Below are 18,672 nucleotides of genomic sequence, written 5' to 3' on the forward strand. Positions count from 1 at the left end.
TCAGAATGGTTGACCATGATGAAAAGAAGAGGACTAAGGAGGATGTGTGCTGTGAGATCTTTCAAGCCAGTGCTGCATCAGATTGTGAACAAGGGCTTGGAGGGCCAATATGACTGACAGCATGGAGAAAGGCAGAGAGGATAGGAAAAGACCCAGGAGTCCTAGCAGGACAAAAAGAGGGAAATGCACCTGGACATAATGGGTTTTCTCAGGCTGCATACTCTAATGCCTGCAGACCCTAGTTGACCTACAAGTCCAAAAATGTTGGACTCTACCCTTTGCAGTCCTTGGAAAACTCCATGGTCGCTGCTCCCTACACCCCCCAAAATACCACGTGTCATCACAGACTGCATCCTTACTTCTACTACTCCACGTGGGGGGACAGCAAGGAAAACCACACCTTTGCATACACTAATCTGTGGTTTACACAGCTCAGTATATCTGTAGCCATAACAGACTACATTTGTGCACTCATGGACAAAATTATTTGTTCTTCTAATTTTAAATTTTTATCTCCTTGATTTGTTAGAAACTTTTTTAACAGTGTGTGTGTGGGGGTGGGGGGGAGATTGGTTTTCTGCATTCCCCCCGCCCCCCATTCTGTAAAGTTCTATTTTTGGGTAATTTTATTATCTTTAGTAGTTCACAACAAATATTGCAGAATGCAAAGTTAGTCAAAGCATACAGTACTTATAAATACACACCAAACACCAAAGAATTCATAGCTTCAGGAAAAACCCTGTCATATTTATGAATGTACAACAAGCACTACACAAATCAAACAGCATCCAAAGCTCCAGGCACAAAGAACATTCCACTGAATTTTCCCAGCTTCAAAATGATTTCCCACTGACCATGTTGCAAGTTTCCAGAGTGAGATTGCATCCTCTGTCAATGCAGCTCTCATTCTGGTGTCCGTGTGCTGGAGGGCTGGGGCGAGCTCTGCACACAGATCTGGGAATGTGGCCTTTTGCATCCTAAAGTGCTGCAGCCGCTGCTGCTGCTTGTTGTCCCATACCTGTGATACAGTCAGTGCTTGTTTCTCAGGCCCAGAAGCAGTGCTGCAGAGTCCGCAACTGCTTTTTGAATGCCACCAGCAACCTTGAATTGTCTTTCGCTGTGTCTCTCAGCAAGCTGTCCTTGGAGAAATTCTCCTGTCCTTCATTGCTGCAGTACTACTTGCAGGAGAATCATTCATCCGCTATTTGCAATGTTCATGCGAGTAGTGCAGAGCTCTGTAAACTCCATGCTTGTCACAGATAGCAAGCACCAAAAAGTGCCGCGTGGCTTTGTCGGCTTTTTAAAAAGTGGTGTCAAAATTATGGGATATGGATGGCATTGTGGGATTGAGAAAGTTGCATGCTGGGAATTCGACCCCTAGCTCCAAGAGATCCCTGGGCAAGCCATTTCTATCCCACAACGCGTTGCTTGTGCTGGGCAGTGACAGGTGGCACATTGGGATACCGACCTGTGGTACACTGCAATTTACATACTCACCAGGAATGTGTGTCTCTGTGCAGTGCTGCTGCAAGCAGCCAAGTATGCACACGCCTGAGCAATATGCAAAGTTTGGCAGCTGTATGCTGATGTGGCTTGCGTCAACTGCAGTTTGTAGTATATCCTTAGGCTCCTAAGTCAGTTAGGAGTTGTGATGCTGAGCTGAGCAATGCCTAAATAGTTATAAAAAATAGGGCCTAAGTGCCTAAGAGTACATCTATACTGTAATCACAGGCTTTAACGTGGGCTGTAGAACCCTGCCCAGAACCCTGGGTAAGTACTCGCGTTGCTAGTCTGTGCTGGGATCTGTGTTGCTGCATTTTCACTGCTATTTTTAGCAGCAGTAGCTAGATTAAGGTTAGTGTGGGTATGCCTGCCTAAACTGCAATCACGCCTCCTGATTGTGGTGCAGACACCCCCTAAGTGACTCAAGCCGTGTGACGCTGAGTGGAGTAATGCCTAAATACCTTTAAAAATCTGAGCCTAAGTGCTTAAAGGTGATACTGAACCCAGTAATGTGAGTAGTTGGAATTATTCCTTCCAATGTGCATTAATATGCATTTATTAACATTGAATTTACCATTATGTCCCCATTTATCTACCTTCCCTCTGTACTACCTCAGTCTTCTCAGGTTTGACTAATCTAAGTAATTGGGATCTTCATAATTTGACAACTTGCTGCTCACCCCTTGTCCAGATATTTACAAATATATCTGGCACTGGTTGTAGTACAGAACTTTGAGGCACACCACTGTTAACAGTTAGCTATGTTGAAAATCGAACAAGCACGTCTACTCTTTTTTTATTCTGTAGCCAATTTTTAATTTCACAGCACTCTTTTGTGAGTTATCCAGACTCCTTGAAAGTTCTAAGAAAGTTTGTCAACCAGTGTTGTTTTCTAGTTTTGTTAACATGCTAAGGAATTTTAATGGATTGGAGATGTGTAGTTTTCCTTTACAAGAAACTATGCTAGTTTGTTCTGCTTTCCTGTTCATTCAGGGGTTTATTAATTAAGACTTCCCTTACCAGAACAAGTGGTAGCTGTGTTAGTCTGGATCTGTAAAAAGCAAGAAAGAGTCCTGTGGCACCTTATAGACTAACAGATGTATTGGAGCATAAGCTTTCGTGGGTGAATACCCACTTCGTCAGACGCAACCAGAACAGTTAGTTAAACTATTAATTCATTCCCAGGTTTGCTCCTGCTGCTTTTTTCTAGATATGGCTGTACACCCTTTGGTATCCTCTGGTTTTCTGGTATAATAGCTGATGTTAATGAGGTTGCATATTTTTGTTAATATCTCAGCTGCTTCATTCTTTAGCTCTTTCAGAGCTGGTAGATGTGTAACACTTGGTCCTGGTAGCCTTTTGCTAGCTAACTGCTCAGATTGTTCTAGCACCACTTGTTGATCTTTCAGTGTTTTGATAGTAGCTCATCTTTACAATGTGAAGAATTCCCCCATCATTCTCTAGAGAAGGTAAATGTTTTTGCCTCAAAGTTCACCAGTATTTTTATCCTTATTAATTACTCTGTTTACTCCTTGCTGTTTCTGTGGACTCATCAGTTCTTTGGCTAGATTCCTACTAAAATACTTAGTCATATTTGTTTTTATGCCTTTGGCTGTTTGCCCTTCAAATATCATCTTAGCCTTCTTAACTAACATGTTATCTATTATAATTTATACTTTCTATGAGCTTCTAGTTTCTATGAGCTTTTTACTTTTCCACCTTGTTTAGTGATATGTGTGCCTTTGATTATTGTATGGCTACGTGTAAGTTTACTTGCACTAGTTTCATTTGGGTAGCTTAATCATTTTTAAAATGCCCTTTTCTAAAGTTTAGTTGTCACCATGACCGTATGATTCTTCCCCTTCCCCCCCAAAGATGTGGAACCTAATTCTGTTGTGATCACCATTATCTAGTGGTTTAACAGTAGCTACTACTGGTACCAACTCTTGTACATCATTTTAAGAATAAGTCACAAATAGTCTGTCCTCTTTCAGTTCTGTAAACACAGCTGTCTTCTATGCAACAATCTTTTTAACGAGACTCCTACTATCTATGAACTGCTAAATCTTTCAGTTGCTTGGAAACTAAGCTAGAAAATGAATATTGAAATAGGAGTAATCTATGCTATGGAATTAGGTTCTGACCTATCTGTTATACAGCACAAGTTAAATGCGCTTTTGGTGTGTCCTTAACAGCTAGTCACTACTTCATTTAATTATGAAACCTTAGAATTCCATACAACACTTCTTTTGTACATTTATTTGTCTTCTCAGCCTTAAGAATTTGAAGTACTTCAAGTTTTTTCTCATGTCACATGCTATGTTTTTACAGTGCTAGAGGTGAAATGCATTTAGTAGCTTAAAATAGAGGGTAATGTACTTTTTTCAGTCCAGTTACTCCTCATATTGGTTCAAAAGCTTGGTTTCTGCTAGCCCATCATGTTTAATTACATACTTGAATTAAACAGAGGGAAAGAATAAAAAAGCAAAGAGTGTAAGGTAGAGGTTAAACACTATCTTCTTGCTGTATCCAAATAGGAAAGCTTGCATGCTCTGAAGAACTTCATTCAGATTATGAAATGTATTCCAAAATAAACTAAAATGTGTAGTTCTGAACCAAACACTGTCAATCATTTTACTGAAAAGCAGTTTGGTGACACCTGCAGTGTGGGAGCTGAATGTAACACATTGTAAAACCAGTTTTTCTCCCTGCTTTAATGTTAGTTCCATCATTTTATTCTACCAATATATGTTCCTTTGTAGCAAGAATGTGTAAGCAGGTGGCTTCTTTACCATGCTTAAAATTGCACAGATTTTAGCAGGTCATAGCTTGGCCCTTTCTGGGTCTGCTGTTTAAATAAAAGGAACTAAAATGATGCACAGAATTTAGCTTAAGCGTTTTCCTCAGACTTGGTTGCTTCCCATATTCCACCTTGTGGGCTGCTCAGTTCACACCCTGGGTCCTTTCTACAGAGCCAATCCTTGCTCCTTAATATTTGGCTGGGGCTAACAAACTACTTGCATCAGGTCAGCAACAAAGTCCCATTTTTCCAGCGGGATCAGCTAACAGCAACAGAGGAGATAAATTATACACTAAGTGCTCATGTATTGAAATTTTGGAAAAGATTAGTGTGTTAAAATATTCTAGGGGCCAGCATTTAAATCTAATGCTGTATATGTTGCTTGTGTACTGTATGCTTATGGAAGTAAAGGGATATGGAAGCTATATAGCGTTGCGTGCTGTAGTCTAACTTCAGGTATGAGCTACTTGTTTGTGTGAGAGCCCTTAGTTTAACCAACTTTGTTTAGCTGTTTTTTGACAAAATGCATTATCGTAACCGTTTACTTTGTTTTCTTGTGAAGTTTTTCCACACAGTTCCAACAAAATATTTCAATTTTGCAACAAAATGTATGTAGTGTTAAAAAATTGATCATGTTCTCTGAATCCAAAAGCTAATTTTTAAATAAAATACAGGTCAGCAGAAACATTATGGTGAAAGGTAATACTAGTGAATTACAAGTGTGGCTCTCGGGCTTCAAGTGCTCTTGATAAATATCTGTCATCCTAAAATGGTTTTAAGGGTGAAGTACAAAGTTCTTAAAATTTCAAGCAGACTTGTTGGGATTCCAGAAGAGGAAAAAGTACACACCTATTTCTTAGTTAAAATATACCACTACCTATTTTACAATCAGAGGCATGTACCATCCCCTAAAAAGGCTTTTGCAGATATCTCTTTGCTCTGCAAGTGATATCAGAAATGCCACGAAAAATGGTTTGAAAAGAGCTATTCTTTTTTAAAATCCCTGTCTTCCTTTCCTTTTGTTATGGTATTTGTGATCTCCTTCACCTTGGAAGGAAAAAAGCATTCAGTTCAGATTTCTTAGTTTCATAGGAGGTAACTTTGTTGGTATAGAGCTAATTTTATGTTTGAAGTCATATTTTTTCTTTGTGAGAACCTAGTTTTAGCTTTTAGGAAAACCATTTCAGTTTACTTTACAGCCACTTTATTCAAATACAATTTTTCTTCAATTTCTAAGTAAAGTTTTAACTATAGGGAAAATAGGCTATAAATACAAAGTACAACTCGATAAATTTTACCAAACCAGACCTCCTCCTTTTGATATTGTGCTCTGATGAACTTTCTTCAGGGTCCTCTCTTCTCACTTTCATATGCTTTAATTATTGGCTTGAATGGGATTACTTATATGAGTAAAACAAGCAGGATTTGGCCCTAAAATTTAGTCTTTTTCGTCAGTAAAGGAGCTCTGTTATGCAACATGCTGGCATAACTTAGAAGAAAATCTGTTAAGATCAGAATATCAAACTCCTCCTACTTGCTTACGGAATCTGAGCTATATTAATGTAGTAATTACCAATCCCTCTCATCCACATTATTCAAACCTCAAAATACTATAGGTCTTACATGGTTTGTTTCGCTGCCCATTTTTATCAGGTAAATCCTTTAAAATTATATAATACCCTTATTCCATACATAAAATGCCTGGGAGCCTGAAGTTGCATATTGATATCCGTAATACAAATTATTGTAATTAGGTTACTCCAAGACTTGCTACATAATCAGTACACCTGGGATGCTAACAATTGTGTGTTTCTTCTACAGACACCAAAGATGCTGACTAGAAAGATTAAACTCTGGGATATTAATGCCCATATAACCTGTCGTCTCTGCAATGGATACCTTATTGATGCTACCACTGTAACAGAATGCTTACATACCTGTGAGTATGACTATGATTCTATAGCATATTAAAGAAGATTAATGTTTTTTTACTTCACATACTAGATACTTCAGTTTTCAGTTGACGTTTAAAAATCTATTGTGGCTCTGCCAAAACAATGCAAATTTTGGTATATACTTCACGTTTTAAGCAAAAATTATATTGTCTCATGAAGAGAACAAGAGAAGCAAAACCATGAGCCCTAGCACAGTATAATAAATGGAAGTGGTTTTAAAAAAATATCTTGCACTGATTTAAAAAAGTAGTAATCTCAACAGCAATAATCAGACTGATTTTTCACATACGCAATATTGGTAGTTTAAAAAAAATTATCGTACTAAATACTTAGTCGAAAATTTGTACTTCAAAATATGAAGACAAATGCTAGAAGGACTTTGAATTGTAACTAAGTTGTTTTGAAAAAAACAAACCTTATTCTCTGGTTATAGCGTCTGTTCAGAACTCACCCTGGAGTGAGACAGGCATACTAGAGTATACTATAGGCAGTAGCAGTCATGAGTGCTAGTCCCTTCTCCCCAAACTTGTGGTCACGCCCTACCCTTACAGTAACCTTAACTACTTGCCTTTAAACCACCCTGTCAACTTTTTCTTCAGTTACCACTCTAGCTCTTTGTCCCCTCCAGCTTTGGGGTGATGCAGTATCTCTTTCTAGTGGTTTTTCTCTGCTTTCTATCTATTCTGATTATGTTGATAAGGGCCATCGGAGAGCGGTACTAGGATTAAACACCATCCAGTCTTGCCACCCTGTCCTGTACTAGTTTTTTCTTCTCCCACCCCAATGCAAGAATTTGGTTGTAGAGGCGGCCAGGGCTGTACTGTGCCCCATAACCCTGAAATGTTGTGCTGGGATCTGTTCTGATGAAGAGGTTGCCAGTATGTTGCTGCTACTCTTTGCTTCATGAATTACCAGTCTAGTTTTGGAATGATTCCTCCCTGGTGGAATGAATTGAAAGGTTTTTTTGCTGATCCACCTAGTACCAAACTTCAGCAATGCTATCACTAAAAGGACTGTGTCTAAATGGCTGATTTGATACAATCTGCCAGGCCTAAGGCTAGAAAGGCATGTCAAGGCTCATTCGATCTGAGGCAGGAAAGCCTTTGCTTGCCTGTAGCTCAGAAGTGTGCATGGCAGGCAAGCATGTTCCATTCACATAGGCAAGACATACATGTAGTCATTGCTACATATGCTTGCCAAGCACTATTTCTTGGACTGGGACTCGAGAAGAATACAGTTTTGGGGTGACAATCCTGCAGAACCTGTATCTGAAATAAGAAAGCTCAAATCTCCAGCCCCTCGAGCTTTTGTGTTTTCAGGTATGTCACTCATTTGCATTGTCCATGCTTTTGAAAAGTTTTGTTACTTCTGGATCCATCCTTTAGGCTTATGTTAAACTGGACAGGTGATAGGAGGTATGTTACCTTACTATAATTTAAAAACTACAACAAATCTTGTTGGTATTGGCATTGTTCATATTGCATGTGCTGTTTGGTGGGTATATGTTTGTCTTTTGGGATATCCCTTGAGTATGCAGGACACACTCTGCTGTAAAGTATCTTTAGAGGAAGGAAAATTAATTGCCTTTTTAATTTTCCCTTTTGGGGAATATTATCTTGGAGGAGTCTGTTTTAGATGTTGGATTATTTGCAACATTTACACACATTACATGCTTTCAAGGCACTGACTTCTTACAATCAATTCTATTTTTGTGTCTGGCTTTAATTTTAAGGCGCTTTTGTTTTCTACTAACTGGAAGATTCCAAGGTACTATATGGGCACTGGCGGGATGGCTCACATGTCTGGTTGCTACTTATTGCTTTCAGGGATATTCAAACCTTTAGAATTTCAGGGATTCCATCTGTCGTGTTAGGAACTTAAAACTAGGGTGAGAATCCCTGCAGAGGATCAGAATTATGGGGAAAGTCAATTTCCTCCATCTCTTCCCATGCTTTCTTCCTTCATATGTATCTTGGTAATTATAACTCTCCAGTCTTATGACTTGTCCGGGACAAACTCCAACAGATACTGTGCTTTGGTAGCTATTAACAGTCTTCTGCTGTTCATGCCTTTTCATTAACAATGGCAATAACAAAATGCAGCTTCTGTTAAATTGTTTTAATACTTCATCTTCTACCTTGATACTTGGACGGCAGCGTGTATATGACAGCTGTCTTAATGTGTCATGAAAAGTTATGCTCCAAATATAGATTTTTTTTATCTTCAGCATTCAAAAGGATAATAAAAGATGAGGAAATATAGATAAACAACCAAAAAAACCCCACAAAAAACCAGCAGGAATGAAAATGTAAGAAAGGCGGTGCAGGATATTGCAGTGGATAGTGACTGCTGTTTTCTAGTGGATGCTTTTCAAAAATAAACATTCTGAATTATAGTTTAAAATAAGAAAAAAACCTTACAATTGAGTTTAAAGCTGTAAATGATGGGTCTGATTCTGCTTTCATTGACTCATTGAGAGCAAGATTTGGGCCTCCTGCTTGCCTTCCCGGGCTTCCTCTGTGCATGAGAATCTGCTAGTCTGGACCCCTTCACCTGTGTAGAATCCCACTGAGGCAGATTCCTCTGCAGGATCTGGGTTCAGTGAGCAGTACTACTAGACTTGGTTTATCGTTCAGGATAAGAATGCTGTCCTACTAGTTAAGTCATTGACAACAGCTGCTAGCAATGTTATCTTAAATGTAATGACTGAAAATACTGTAATACATTCATACATTACACCTTTGCTTTGCTGACTTTTGGCTTTTGATTTGTAATTATTCTTCAAACATACATCAACTTGTCTGAGAGGTAGATGGCACTGTTTAACTGCAGAAAGTATACCTCTGTAACTTAGTCATTAGAACTCTTATAGCACTGTTGGGTAAAAATAATGAATCAGCCTGAGCTATTGGAAAGATGCTCACTTACCCAAATTTCCCACTTTATATTTACACAGAAATTTTAGTAACTCAAAAATCATTAGAAAAAAGAAAAATATTTAGCTGGAATTTATTTATCACATAAGTAATTACTGTTTGCAGTGTTGTACTTGGGTTGGTCCTAGGATATTAGGGAGACAACCTGGGTGAAGTAATATCTTTTATTGGACCAACTTCTGTTGGAGAAAGACAAGCTTTTGAGCTACACAGTCCAGAAGAAGAACTCTGCGTAGGTCAAAATCTTGTCTCTTTCACCCATCTTGTCTCTCTAATCAATTACTGTCCAAGTAAATAATTTTGTATGATTTTCTTTAAACAGCTAATAGTATTTCGTTAAAATGCGTAACTTCTTTGTAAAGTTCTGTAAAATGAAATGAACAGAATTATGTATGTAGACTTTGAAACAGGTCCAAAAGAAAATTGTGCAGTGTTCTATTGTGATGTACGTTGTGTTTGGTGCGAGGTTAAATAGCACCTGAATGCCCTTTCAGCTAGGAGCTGCATGTTCACTAAACAGCAACTTCTCGGAAGGAAATATTTTCCTTGGCTCAATTTCCTTTCGTTTACAGCCACAGCTCAAAGTTTCTTTCTAGCATATGGTATTTTGGGTTGTGTATTATGTATTCTAATAGTTTTGAAGTAAGCTTTACCTGTCCAGGAATAGGACAATAACATAGTATGTCCTTCATACGTTGTTTATAATCTACCATTGTTCTAAGAACTCCCATGAAAGATAATGGAAATTGTGTGTTGTTCAGTGGTATATTAGAAACTTATTTACATAAAATTGAAGGGACAAAATCTGAATTGTGTGTGAATTGTTCTGTGGCTATTTGTATGTAAGTTAATTTCTTTTAAAATATTCACAAGAACACAAATGTGAACTTGATTTTTTTTCTTCCTAATTATAAATGTGTCTGCAGTCTGTAGAAGTTGCCTGGTGAAGTATTTGGAGGAAAATAACACCTGTCCAACATGTAGAATTGTTATACATCAGAGCCATCCGCTACAGTATATCGGGTAAGTGTGCTGCATACAATGAAAATCACAGATAATTAAAATCTCTGCAGGTCATGTGTAGATATCTCAGATTATGGCACAGTTCTTTACTAGATTTTCTTACTTAAATACATAAAGTGAGCAGCTTGATTTGAAATTAAAATAATGGTTCTGTGTAAGCAAAGTGGGAGATTCAAAGATCACTTCAAAGGTCAAACTTAATGTGTTTGTCAAATTTAAGAACAAGCGAAATATTTGTCTATTTTTTACCAATTTCTACTGAAGTTTAATTGAATTTAGTAATTTCTGGTTAGACTGTATCTGGTTCTCATAGGCTATATAGAATCTATTTCTGATTGTGCGAATTACATGTTTATCTAATATTTCATTATATTCCCATGACTGGTAGTTCAAATGTATTTTTTGTTATGGCAGATGCACTGTGGTTTTAATGTTTTACTTGAGGTACTATTCAAAGACTGAAATCTGAAGGTGGCAGCATTGTCATTGTTTAGTCTTCTGAGTGACTGTTAATTTGCAGGATAATCTAATTACACACAAAAGAGGTAAAGCAGCAGAAAGGTTAGTCCAGTAGCTCCCGACCTCTTTTGGTTGGAGCCAATGCTGAAGGATTTGTACCTGCCCTACTCCTATCCCCACAGCCACTCAATGTCTGTTCACAACATGGCCTAGCGTGGTTGTGGTATCCTGCCTGTATTGTCCTCTCTTCCTGTGTCTACTGTATAATATTTTTGCAGGTTGTGCTTTCCCATACTTTTTCTCCTACAGTTTCCTCTCAACTTAAATATTTCTAAGGCATCGGTCACCATGATAATCAACTGCTGATATTTCCTCACCTGGCTTGGTCAACCCTAAAGAACTGTACCATTGCAGCTTTCACTGCTGAAAATGCAGCGCTGTAAGTTGGATCGGGGCAGTGCATCCATACCAGCTATTTCTTTTAAGGTGCACTTCTGCCCTGCCTCCAAGCAAAGTATTTGATGAAATTGTTAGTTGCACTACTTTGAATATGTATCCCACAGTCCCTGGCACAGATGCTGAAAGCAGTGGATTTTGAAAAGTGTAGTCAACCCCCTGCCTTCCTCCCCCCCCATTTTCTAGTTGATGACACAAATTGGGGGAGTGGTAAATAATGAAGAAGACAGGTCACTGACTGAGAACGATCTGGATCACTTGATGAGCTGGTGCAAGCGAAAAATGTGCTTTTTAATATGTGTAGTGTAACTGTGGACATGTAGGAACTAAGAATGTAGGCCGTGCTTACAGGATGGGGGATTCGATTCTGGAAGCAGTGACTCGAAAAAGATTGGGGGATCCTGGTGAATAATCAGTCGAACATGAACTCCTGTGTGACACTGTCCAAAAGGATTAGTGCCTTCGTGGGATGCATAAAAACAGGAAACTCAAGTTTCCCAGAGAGGTTAGTTTACCTCTGTATTTGGCACTGGTGCCACTGCTGCTGGAATCCTGTATCCAGAGCTCTGGTGTCTGTTGATAAATTGGAGAGAGCTCAGGGAAGAGGCACGAGAATGATTAAAGTATTAGAAAACTTGGCTTATAGTGATTAGTTTCAAGAAGCTCAATCTATTTAGCTTAAGGAAGAGAAGGTGAAGGGGTGACTTGATTACAGTCTATAAGTACCTATATTGGAACAAATATTTGATAATGAGCTCTTCAGTCTAGCAGAGAAAGGCGTAATGTAATTCAGTGGCTGGAAGTTGAATCTAGACAAATTCAGGCTGGAAATAAGGTGTAAACTTTTAACAGCGAGAGGAGTAACCATTGAAAAAATTTGCCAAGGGTCGTGGAGGATTCTCCATCACTAGTAACTTTTGAATCAAAATTGGATGTCTTTCTAAGAGATTCTCTAGGAATTATTTTGGGAAAGTTGTCTGGCCTGTGTTATACAGAAGTCAGACTAGATGATCACAACGGTTCCTTTGTTCAAGCTGCTGTTGAAGATATACGATTTTTGGAATAGAGAATTGTTTTATATAAGTCTTAATTCTGTTAATCACTTGTTATGCAGACCCATAGCTTGACTTCTTCCCCTCCACAGACCCCAGTCCAGCTGGGAAATAGGTAATCTAAGCAACTCTCGTGATTCAGAAGTGAGAATGCAGTTAAGTTTTCATACCTGCTTGCTGCTGTGGGTTGGTTACTGTAGATTGACTGACTGCTTGACTATGGTTCATTTATATTGAAATACTCTTGGTGAAGCTTCTGCAATCTGGAAATAGACCCCTCACATCCATGTTAGAGACTTAGCTACCTTTTAGTGTTCCATTAGTTCATTTAAACCTAATTGTCCTCCTCCAGCTCTTAAAACATTGATTAAAAAGTTGAAGTAACTAATAAACTGCTACTAACTCTGTTACTACTGTTTCTGTCTGGTTTAAGTGGTCTCCACTGTTGCGGAGTACTACTGAGAACTGACCTCTGTTATGAGCATACACTCCTGCTGTGGAGTCAGAGCCAGTGCTCAACATGGTAAATTTTTCCAGGGTAATGCCAGATATCAGCTGGGATGGGTATATTTTTAAAATTATTGCACTGTTTTTGCTTGATATTAGAACTTGGTGGTATCGGTTCAGAGGTCTGGTAACATTCTGGCCCTTTCAAATGGTAACTTTTCTAGATAGAATTGCCCTTTCTTGATTTTTTTTCTTTGTTTGAACTTCTGTTGAAAGCAAATCAGTAGATTAGCCTCTCTGAGGAGTTTGAGGGCTAGAGGTTTAGGGTCTTGACCAATTTTACTTTTTTTCCCCCTCCATGCCTAGTGTCAGGCCACCTTACCTTTCTGCTTAAGAATCACTGGACAACACAGCTTCTTGAGCTGCTCACTGCTGCTCTGAAATTTGAGTGGAAGTGGTTGGATTAAGAGCAATTTACTGCCTCTGCTTATAAACAGCCGAATGTATGGGTTTAACTCCATTTTCTTGATTTATATGCTTTTCCTATGCATGCTTTTCTCTAGCTGTTTGTTAGAAAAGGAGCATATTATGGATAGTTCCTCCAAACGTCCCCAAATGCGGGCTTGAAGGACCTAGGGATGTTAATGTCTCCTAGTGTCGCTGTGCATTCTCATAACAAAATGGTCTGTCTCTATCTATTTGTATAGAAATGTTGGTCTAATCCCATATGGGCAAATTCATTGCTAGTGGAAATGGGTAAATCTCTGTTGAAGTTGTTGTAGTTTCACCAATTTACCACCAGCAAAGAATGTGGTATGTAACTTCATGAAACAGCTGTGTATGGAGGGAAACAAAATCTTCAAGACTCTGTTTAAAATAGCTGTAAGAGAAATAAGACTTTGTAACAGAACAGGGACCCTGTAATTTAGATAGTCAAGCTGCATAGCAGCAGAAACAGATTCTCTGGTGCAGTGCACTATAACTAATGAAAATTTTATTTAAGTATTGTTCCACGTGTATGAGAAATGTACAGTTATTCATAAAGATGTTTGTACCATTGCAAACCTTCAGTAATATCCTTCGGCTGATACTGTGCTGAATAGGAAGGCTGTGTTAAAGTGTATTTTTCCTCATCTTGAGCCAAAAATTGCCTGCCTTAGGTCAAAATTCTATCAAGGTATAGTAAAATGTGCATTAACAACATGTGTACCTTGATGCAGTTGGACACAATTCCACATTCTGCTCTAGACGGATCATTCGTGTTCTTATGTGTTCCGTTAAGGGTGGACTTCAGAAAATTCACACAGCCTGTTAACATTCTAGTACGTCATCCTCCACATCACCTGGGCTACTTTGTTACCTCCTGCCTCTACTGTTGGGGCCTTATCAGGCTTCCTTTCTCATCTTGCTCCCTCCTGTCCGCTAAAATCATTTTCTCATATGACGTCTTTCGGATGTTCAAGTACCATTTATAAATCTGAATATTCTCTACTGTGATGTTTAAAAGTCTGTATTCCTGTTTGCATAATCTATTTAATCTTGGAGTCTTTCTCTTTAAGTGAGATGACATTTAGAATAGAGATGATTGATTAAAAAACAGGAAATTTTCAAATTCTAATTGTTTTGTTCTTTTTGCCAGTCATGACAGAACAATGCAAGATATTGTTTACAAACTTGTTCCAGGCCTTCAAGAAGGTAAGTCTTGGTAGGTCTTATTTTAGCTGTAAATGTTAGATTTACAAAGAGCTATGGTGCATGTTTAAGGGATAGCATAGGTTTTTCACCTGTCTGTCTGCTGCTTTTAGATAAAGATAGTGGTGACAAAAATATACAGTGGAAGCATTTCTGCACTTATTCAAATTCTAGCACTGATTTTACTTTAACAGAAAGCACATATTTGAAGGATAATGTTTGACAAAAGTAATGCTAACACCCAGTACTGGAAAATGTCCCAGTAATGAAAATTGGGATGTTTCAGGAAAATTAAAACATTGTATAATGTTGCATAACACCTTAAAGCAAACCTTTTTGTGTTGGCATTATATTTTGTATGCACATTTTGTTTTAAATTCTACATTTATTCAATCATTTGGTTGCTGCTTTCCCAAGTTGTCAAAAGTGAAGCATTTAATGCAGAGAAAGTGTTAAGTTTCAGCATAATTTTCTTCCTTTTGTTAGATTGCATACTTTAGGCCTTTGCTAACAGGTAACTTCTAATTTGTGTGCTTCTTCTCATAACAGTAATATTTTGACAATAATGGGTGTCTTGAGCTGAAGGAATATTCTATACTAACTATTGGGCCATTCTCATTTTTTTTCAATAGTGTTTTACTGCCTTTCTTGTGTTTAGGTGGAAAACTTTCATTGAAACTAAGTTGTCAAGTCAAGAGGACATTCTCTCACTTTTAAATATGCAAGCTTAAGTAAAGAGACTATATATAAATGAAATTCTTCCAGGCTAAAAATTAGAAGTAGGGAGAAAAAAGGAAATTCAGAATCTCTTACATGTGTAACTGAACAGGCATGTATCATGTACTTCAACTGAGAGATTTGTAGAAGGCTACATGGAAAAATATGGAGTAGCTTTAAATTCCATATGATCTGAAATCACAGAAATGATGTAATAGCAGCCTCAGAAGATGAGGTGGTTATTCTACAGCTGAATGACAAGATATGTAGTGTAGCTTGGTAAAATGGTAATTAGGAAGAGAAGAGATGCAGCCAAAAGTGAAGGGATAGTGGTGTTCACACTCAGATAAGTGCCTCTTCTTGCTGGGAAGTGTCTTCTACGAGGAAGTGGGAGGAGTTTGAAACAATTTTATAAATGTTACATTGGCACTTATTAATGAAACTGTTTAAATTTTTTAACAGCGGAAATGAGAAAGCAGAGAGAATTCTATCATAAACTAGGCATGGAAGTACCAGGGGACATCAAAGGGGAGACATGCTCTGCTAAGCAACATTTAGATTCGCATCGGAATGGTAATTTATTTTTGTTTGCTTTCTTTAGAAAAATGCCATTATGCTGATAAGGTTATTCTAAACACAATCATAATTATAGAAATTGTTATGTAGTATTGTACATTGTGAATGTGACTGCATTAAACATCTAATGGTGTTAAGCTGTACTACTTCTGGAGAAATTCTGTGCCCTATGCACACACAGAATTCATGTCCCCCACAGATTTCTTTGCTTCCCCGCAGAAAAATGACTTTCTGGCAGGGGAAGCAAAGGGAAGTTGCAAGAGCGGTCACGCACTCCTTCCTAGCAGCTCAGGCACATAGTTTCATGCACCTGGAGCAGCAGGCAGAGAGGCAAATAATCATGGTGGCTCCTACCCTGCACTGGGATCAGCTGCTAGACCCACCCCCAGAAACCTCCCCTGGCTGCAGGAAGTTCAGCATCCTCCCTTGCTTCCTGCCCTCATCACGCTTCAGCCGCGGGGAAGGGGTCACTGTATGGGGAGCTGCTCCCCTGTCCGCCCAACCTCCTGCATCTGGACCCCCCCATACACCCAGAAACCCCCCCCACACACCCCTCAATACCTGAACCCTATCCTGCTGAACCTCAACCTCTACATCTGGAGACCCCCTGCACCCAGAACCCCTGTCTCCAGACCCCCATCTGTGCACCCAGACCACCCCCTGCACCTGGACCACCCCAACAAGCTCCGTCACACCCAGAAACCCCAGAACAAGCCTCTGTGCATCCAGATTCCCTCCGCACCTAGACTCCTCCCTGAGCTGTCTGCACCCAGATTGTCCCACACACCGAGCGCCTCCCCACTTGGTTCCTGCCTGATTGAGCCTGACTGCCCACACCTGGTGCATTTGGCATGGAGGGGCAGGGGCCCGGGGTGTTTCTGGGGCAGCCCCTGCCCTTGCGCTGTGTCAGGTTGGGTGCAGCCTCACTGCCAACTCAGTGTCCTGGGACAGGGGAGGGAGGCTGTAGGGTGATCTCCCATCTCTGTGCAGCCAGTGGCCTGTGCTCCCCAGTGCCATGCTGGAACCTCCACATTTATTCCTTGACAAATAAAACTTGCAGAATTTTTAATTTTTTGGCGCAGAACTCCCTCAGGAGTACCATACGCTCACCTCCTGGGGTGTGGTGAGGCCGCTTTGCATCACACCACCCCTACCCTTAAACCATCTTAACTGGCCATAGGAAGACCACCCCAGCATGGGGGATCTTTTGGAGTAGTGCTGGTATAGGAGCTCCTACGCTACCATGATACTGGCTGCTAGCAAAGTTGGGCATGGTGAGGGTTATGGTCTGCTGATACCCAGTTGCCACCATGGACCTGTGGGACTGTTGACAGTTGCTTAAAGTAGCAAGTCCAAGATTTGGTAGAGAGCAAAGGTCACATTCCTGAGCTGTGCTTTCCCCTTTTGCTATATCCAGGGATTTGGGCCATAATTTGTTTCAATCAGTAGAGATTGATTGTGCATGCATAATTCAACCTCCCCCCCCAAAATTTCCCATTAAATATAGTTTTTAGTGACCAAAAAAAAAAGTATCACAAAACAGTTTTAGGGTTTACTTAAAATTTGAGTGAACAGCACATCAATGCATAAAGCTAGAGATATCGCACTCTAACGCTAGGAACTTTGAGCACTTAGGGCTGGCATTATATTTTACTAATAAATGTAATACCATAAGGCTTCCTTTTGAGAGGAAGAGGGATAGAAATTACTGCGTATATAATACTTGGCAGAGTTGGCATTTCTTTGGCAACCTGAAGTTTTTGAACTTCCTGACTTCTGAATACAATCTTGGAACAGTAATGGTGAATTGATAATATCTTTTTTTAAGGAGAATTTTTTTTTTGAAACTTAGGTGCACTGCCCGTGAATCTACATCTAGCTAAATATGCATTCAGAAAATACCAAATACCAAAGATGATTAAGCTCCTTTTCAATTTTTATAAAATGAGCTCACCCCCCAGTCTGACGCATTCAAAAACTTATAAAACCCCATTTGCTTTCTCTTGATTTGATTTTTGTTACTGTCGATTGAGATTACCTACAGTTTAACATCTTTTAATTTCATGATTATAATGCTTTCGTTTCTCATTTAAGGTGAAACTAAAGCTGATGAGAGTTCAAACAAAGAAACATCAGAAGAAAAACAAGAAGAAGATAATGACTATCACAGAAGTGATGAACAGGTAGAATATCTTTCAGGCAACTTTTACTTTGAAATCAGCCAAGTTTTTTTTAGTTTTAGGTTGCCATTTAGCTTTATTTTCATTATGTGCTATGAAGGACAAATAATCTTTATATCCATACATTCATCAATTGATGGAAGCAAGGCACTGTTTTTCCATGCTTTTTAGTAGAATGTATAAAGTTGGACCAAGTGCCTTTATGTGTAGGGAAGGGGTGATGGTCATTTTTCAAGAAAATCTCATTAAGGATCAGTGGCACTTATAATTGTGATTGTCCTCTAGCCTGAAGTGAATTAAAAAATGTGCCTCAAAACTGGTATGTGAGGTCTGTGGCTGAGAAAATTACTCTATAAAAATGAAAAGTAATTTAAATCTAGAACTTTATCTAACACCTTAAAATATATTTAATACAGATGATGATTTTTTGCTACTTTGTAGCAAAAACAGAAAGGAAGAAAGAGAACTTAATGACCGTCTTTTATACTCAAGATCAGGACCAAAATATCTGTCATAGGACCAGCTCCATAGCCCCTGACCTAGGCAAAGCAATGGATTGCCTAGCCTGCTGTTTGGATGAGAGCCAGATGGCTGAGGCAAAATCCATAGAAGTTGGAGTTGTGATGTTGGTTGGGAAAAAAACAGAAAAAATGGCAGAGATACCACCTCCACTGAGGGTGTTCAGTTGTCATTTGTGGGGCAGCTGTGCATTTTATCAATCTTATCAAACTATCAGAGGGGTAGCCGTGTTAGTCTGGATCTGTAAAAAGCAACAGAGAATCCTGTGGCACCTTTAAGACTAACAGATGTATTGGAGCATAAGCTTTCGTGGGTGAATGCCCACTTCGTCGGCCATTCCATATGGCTAAATGCAGT

At 39.1% G+C, this 18,672-nt stretch overlaps 1 protein-coding gene across 1 annotated transcript in view; it reads left to right on the forward strand.

Annotated features, from left to right (window-relative positions):
• The window catches only part of PCGF3 (polycomb group ring finger 3), a 38,804-nt gene extending 20,708 nt beyond the window's left edge, over window positions 1-18,096 (forward strand). The window contains exons 3-8 of the mRNA XM_026663375.1: window positions 6,125-6,242; window positions 10,121-10,217; window positions 14,271-14,326; window positions 15,503-15,613; window positions 17,711-17,799; window positions 18,082-18,096. Coding sequence (XP_026519160.1) covers window positions 6,134-6,242; window positions 10,121-10,217; window positions 14,271-14,326; window positions 15,503-15,613; window positions 17,711-17,799; window positions 18,082-18,096 — 477 coding nt within the window. The 5' untranslated portion in view covers window positions 6,125-6,133. The remainder of the gene's footprint in view (window positions 1-6,124; window positions 6,243-10,120; window positions 10,218-14,270; window positions 14,327-15,502; window positions 15,614-17,710; window positions 17,800-18,081) is intronic.
• The last annotated feature ends 576 nt before the right edge of the window (window positions 18,097-18,672 follow it).

The sequence above is a fragment of the Terrapene carolina genome, unplaced genomic scaffold (genome assembly GCF_002925995.2).
Source record: "Terrapene carolina triunguis isolate 2854851 unplaced genomic scaffold, T_m_triunguis-2.0 Scaffold33392, whole genome shotgun sequence".
NCBI classification, from domain to species: Eukaryota; Metazoa; Chordata; order Testudines; family Emydidae; genus Terrapene; species Terrapene triunguis.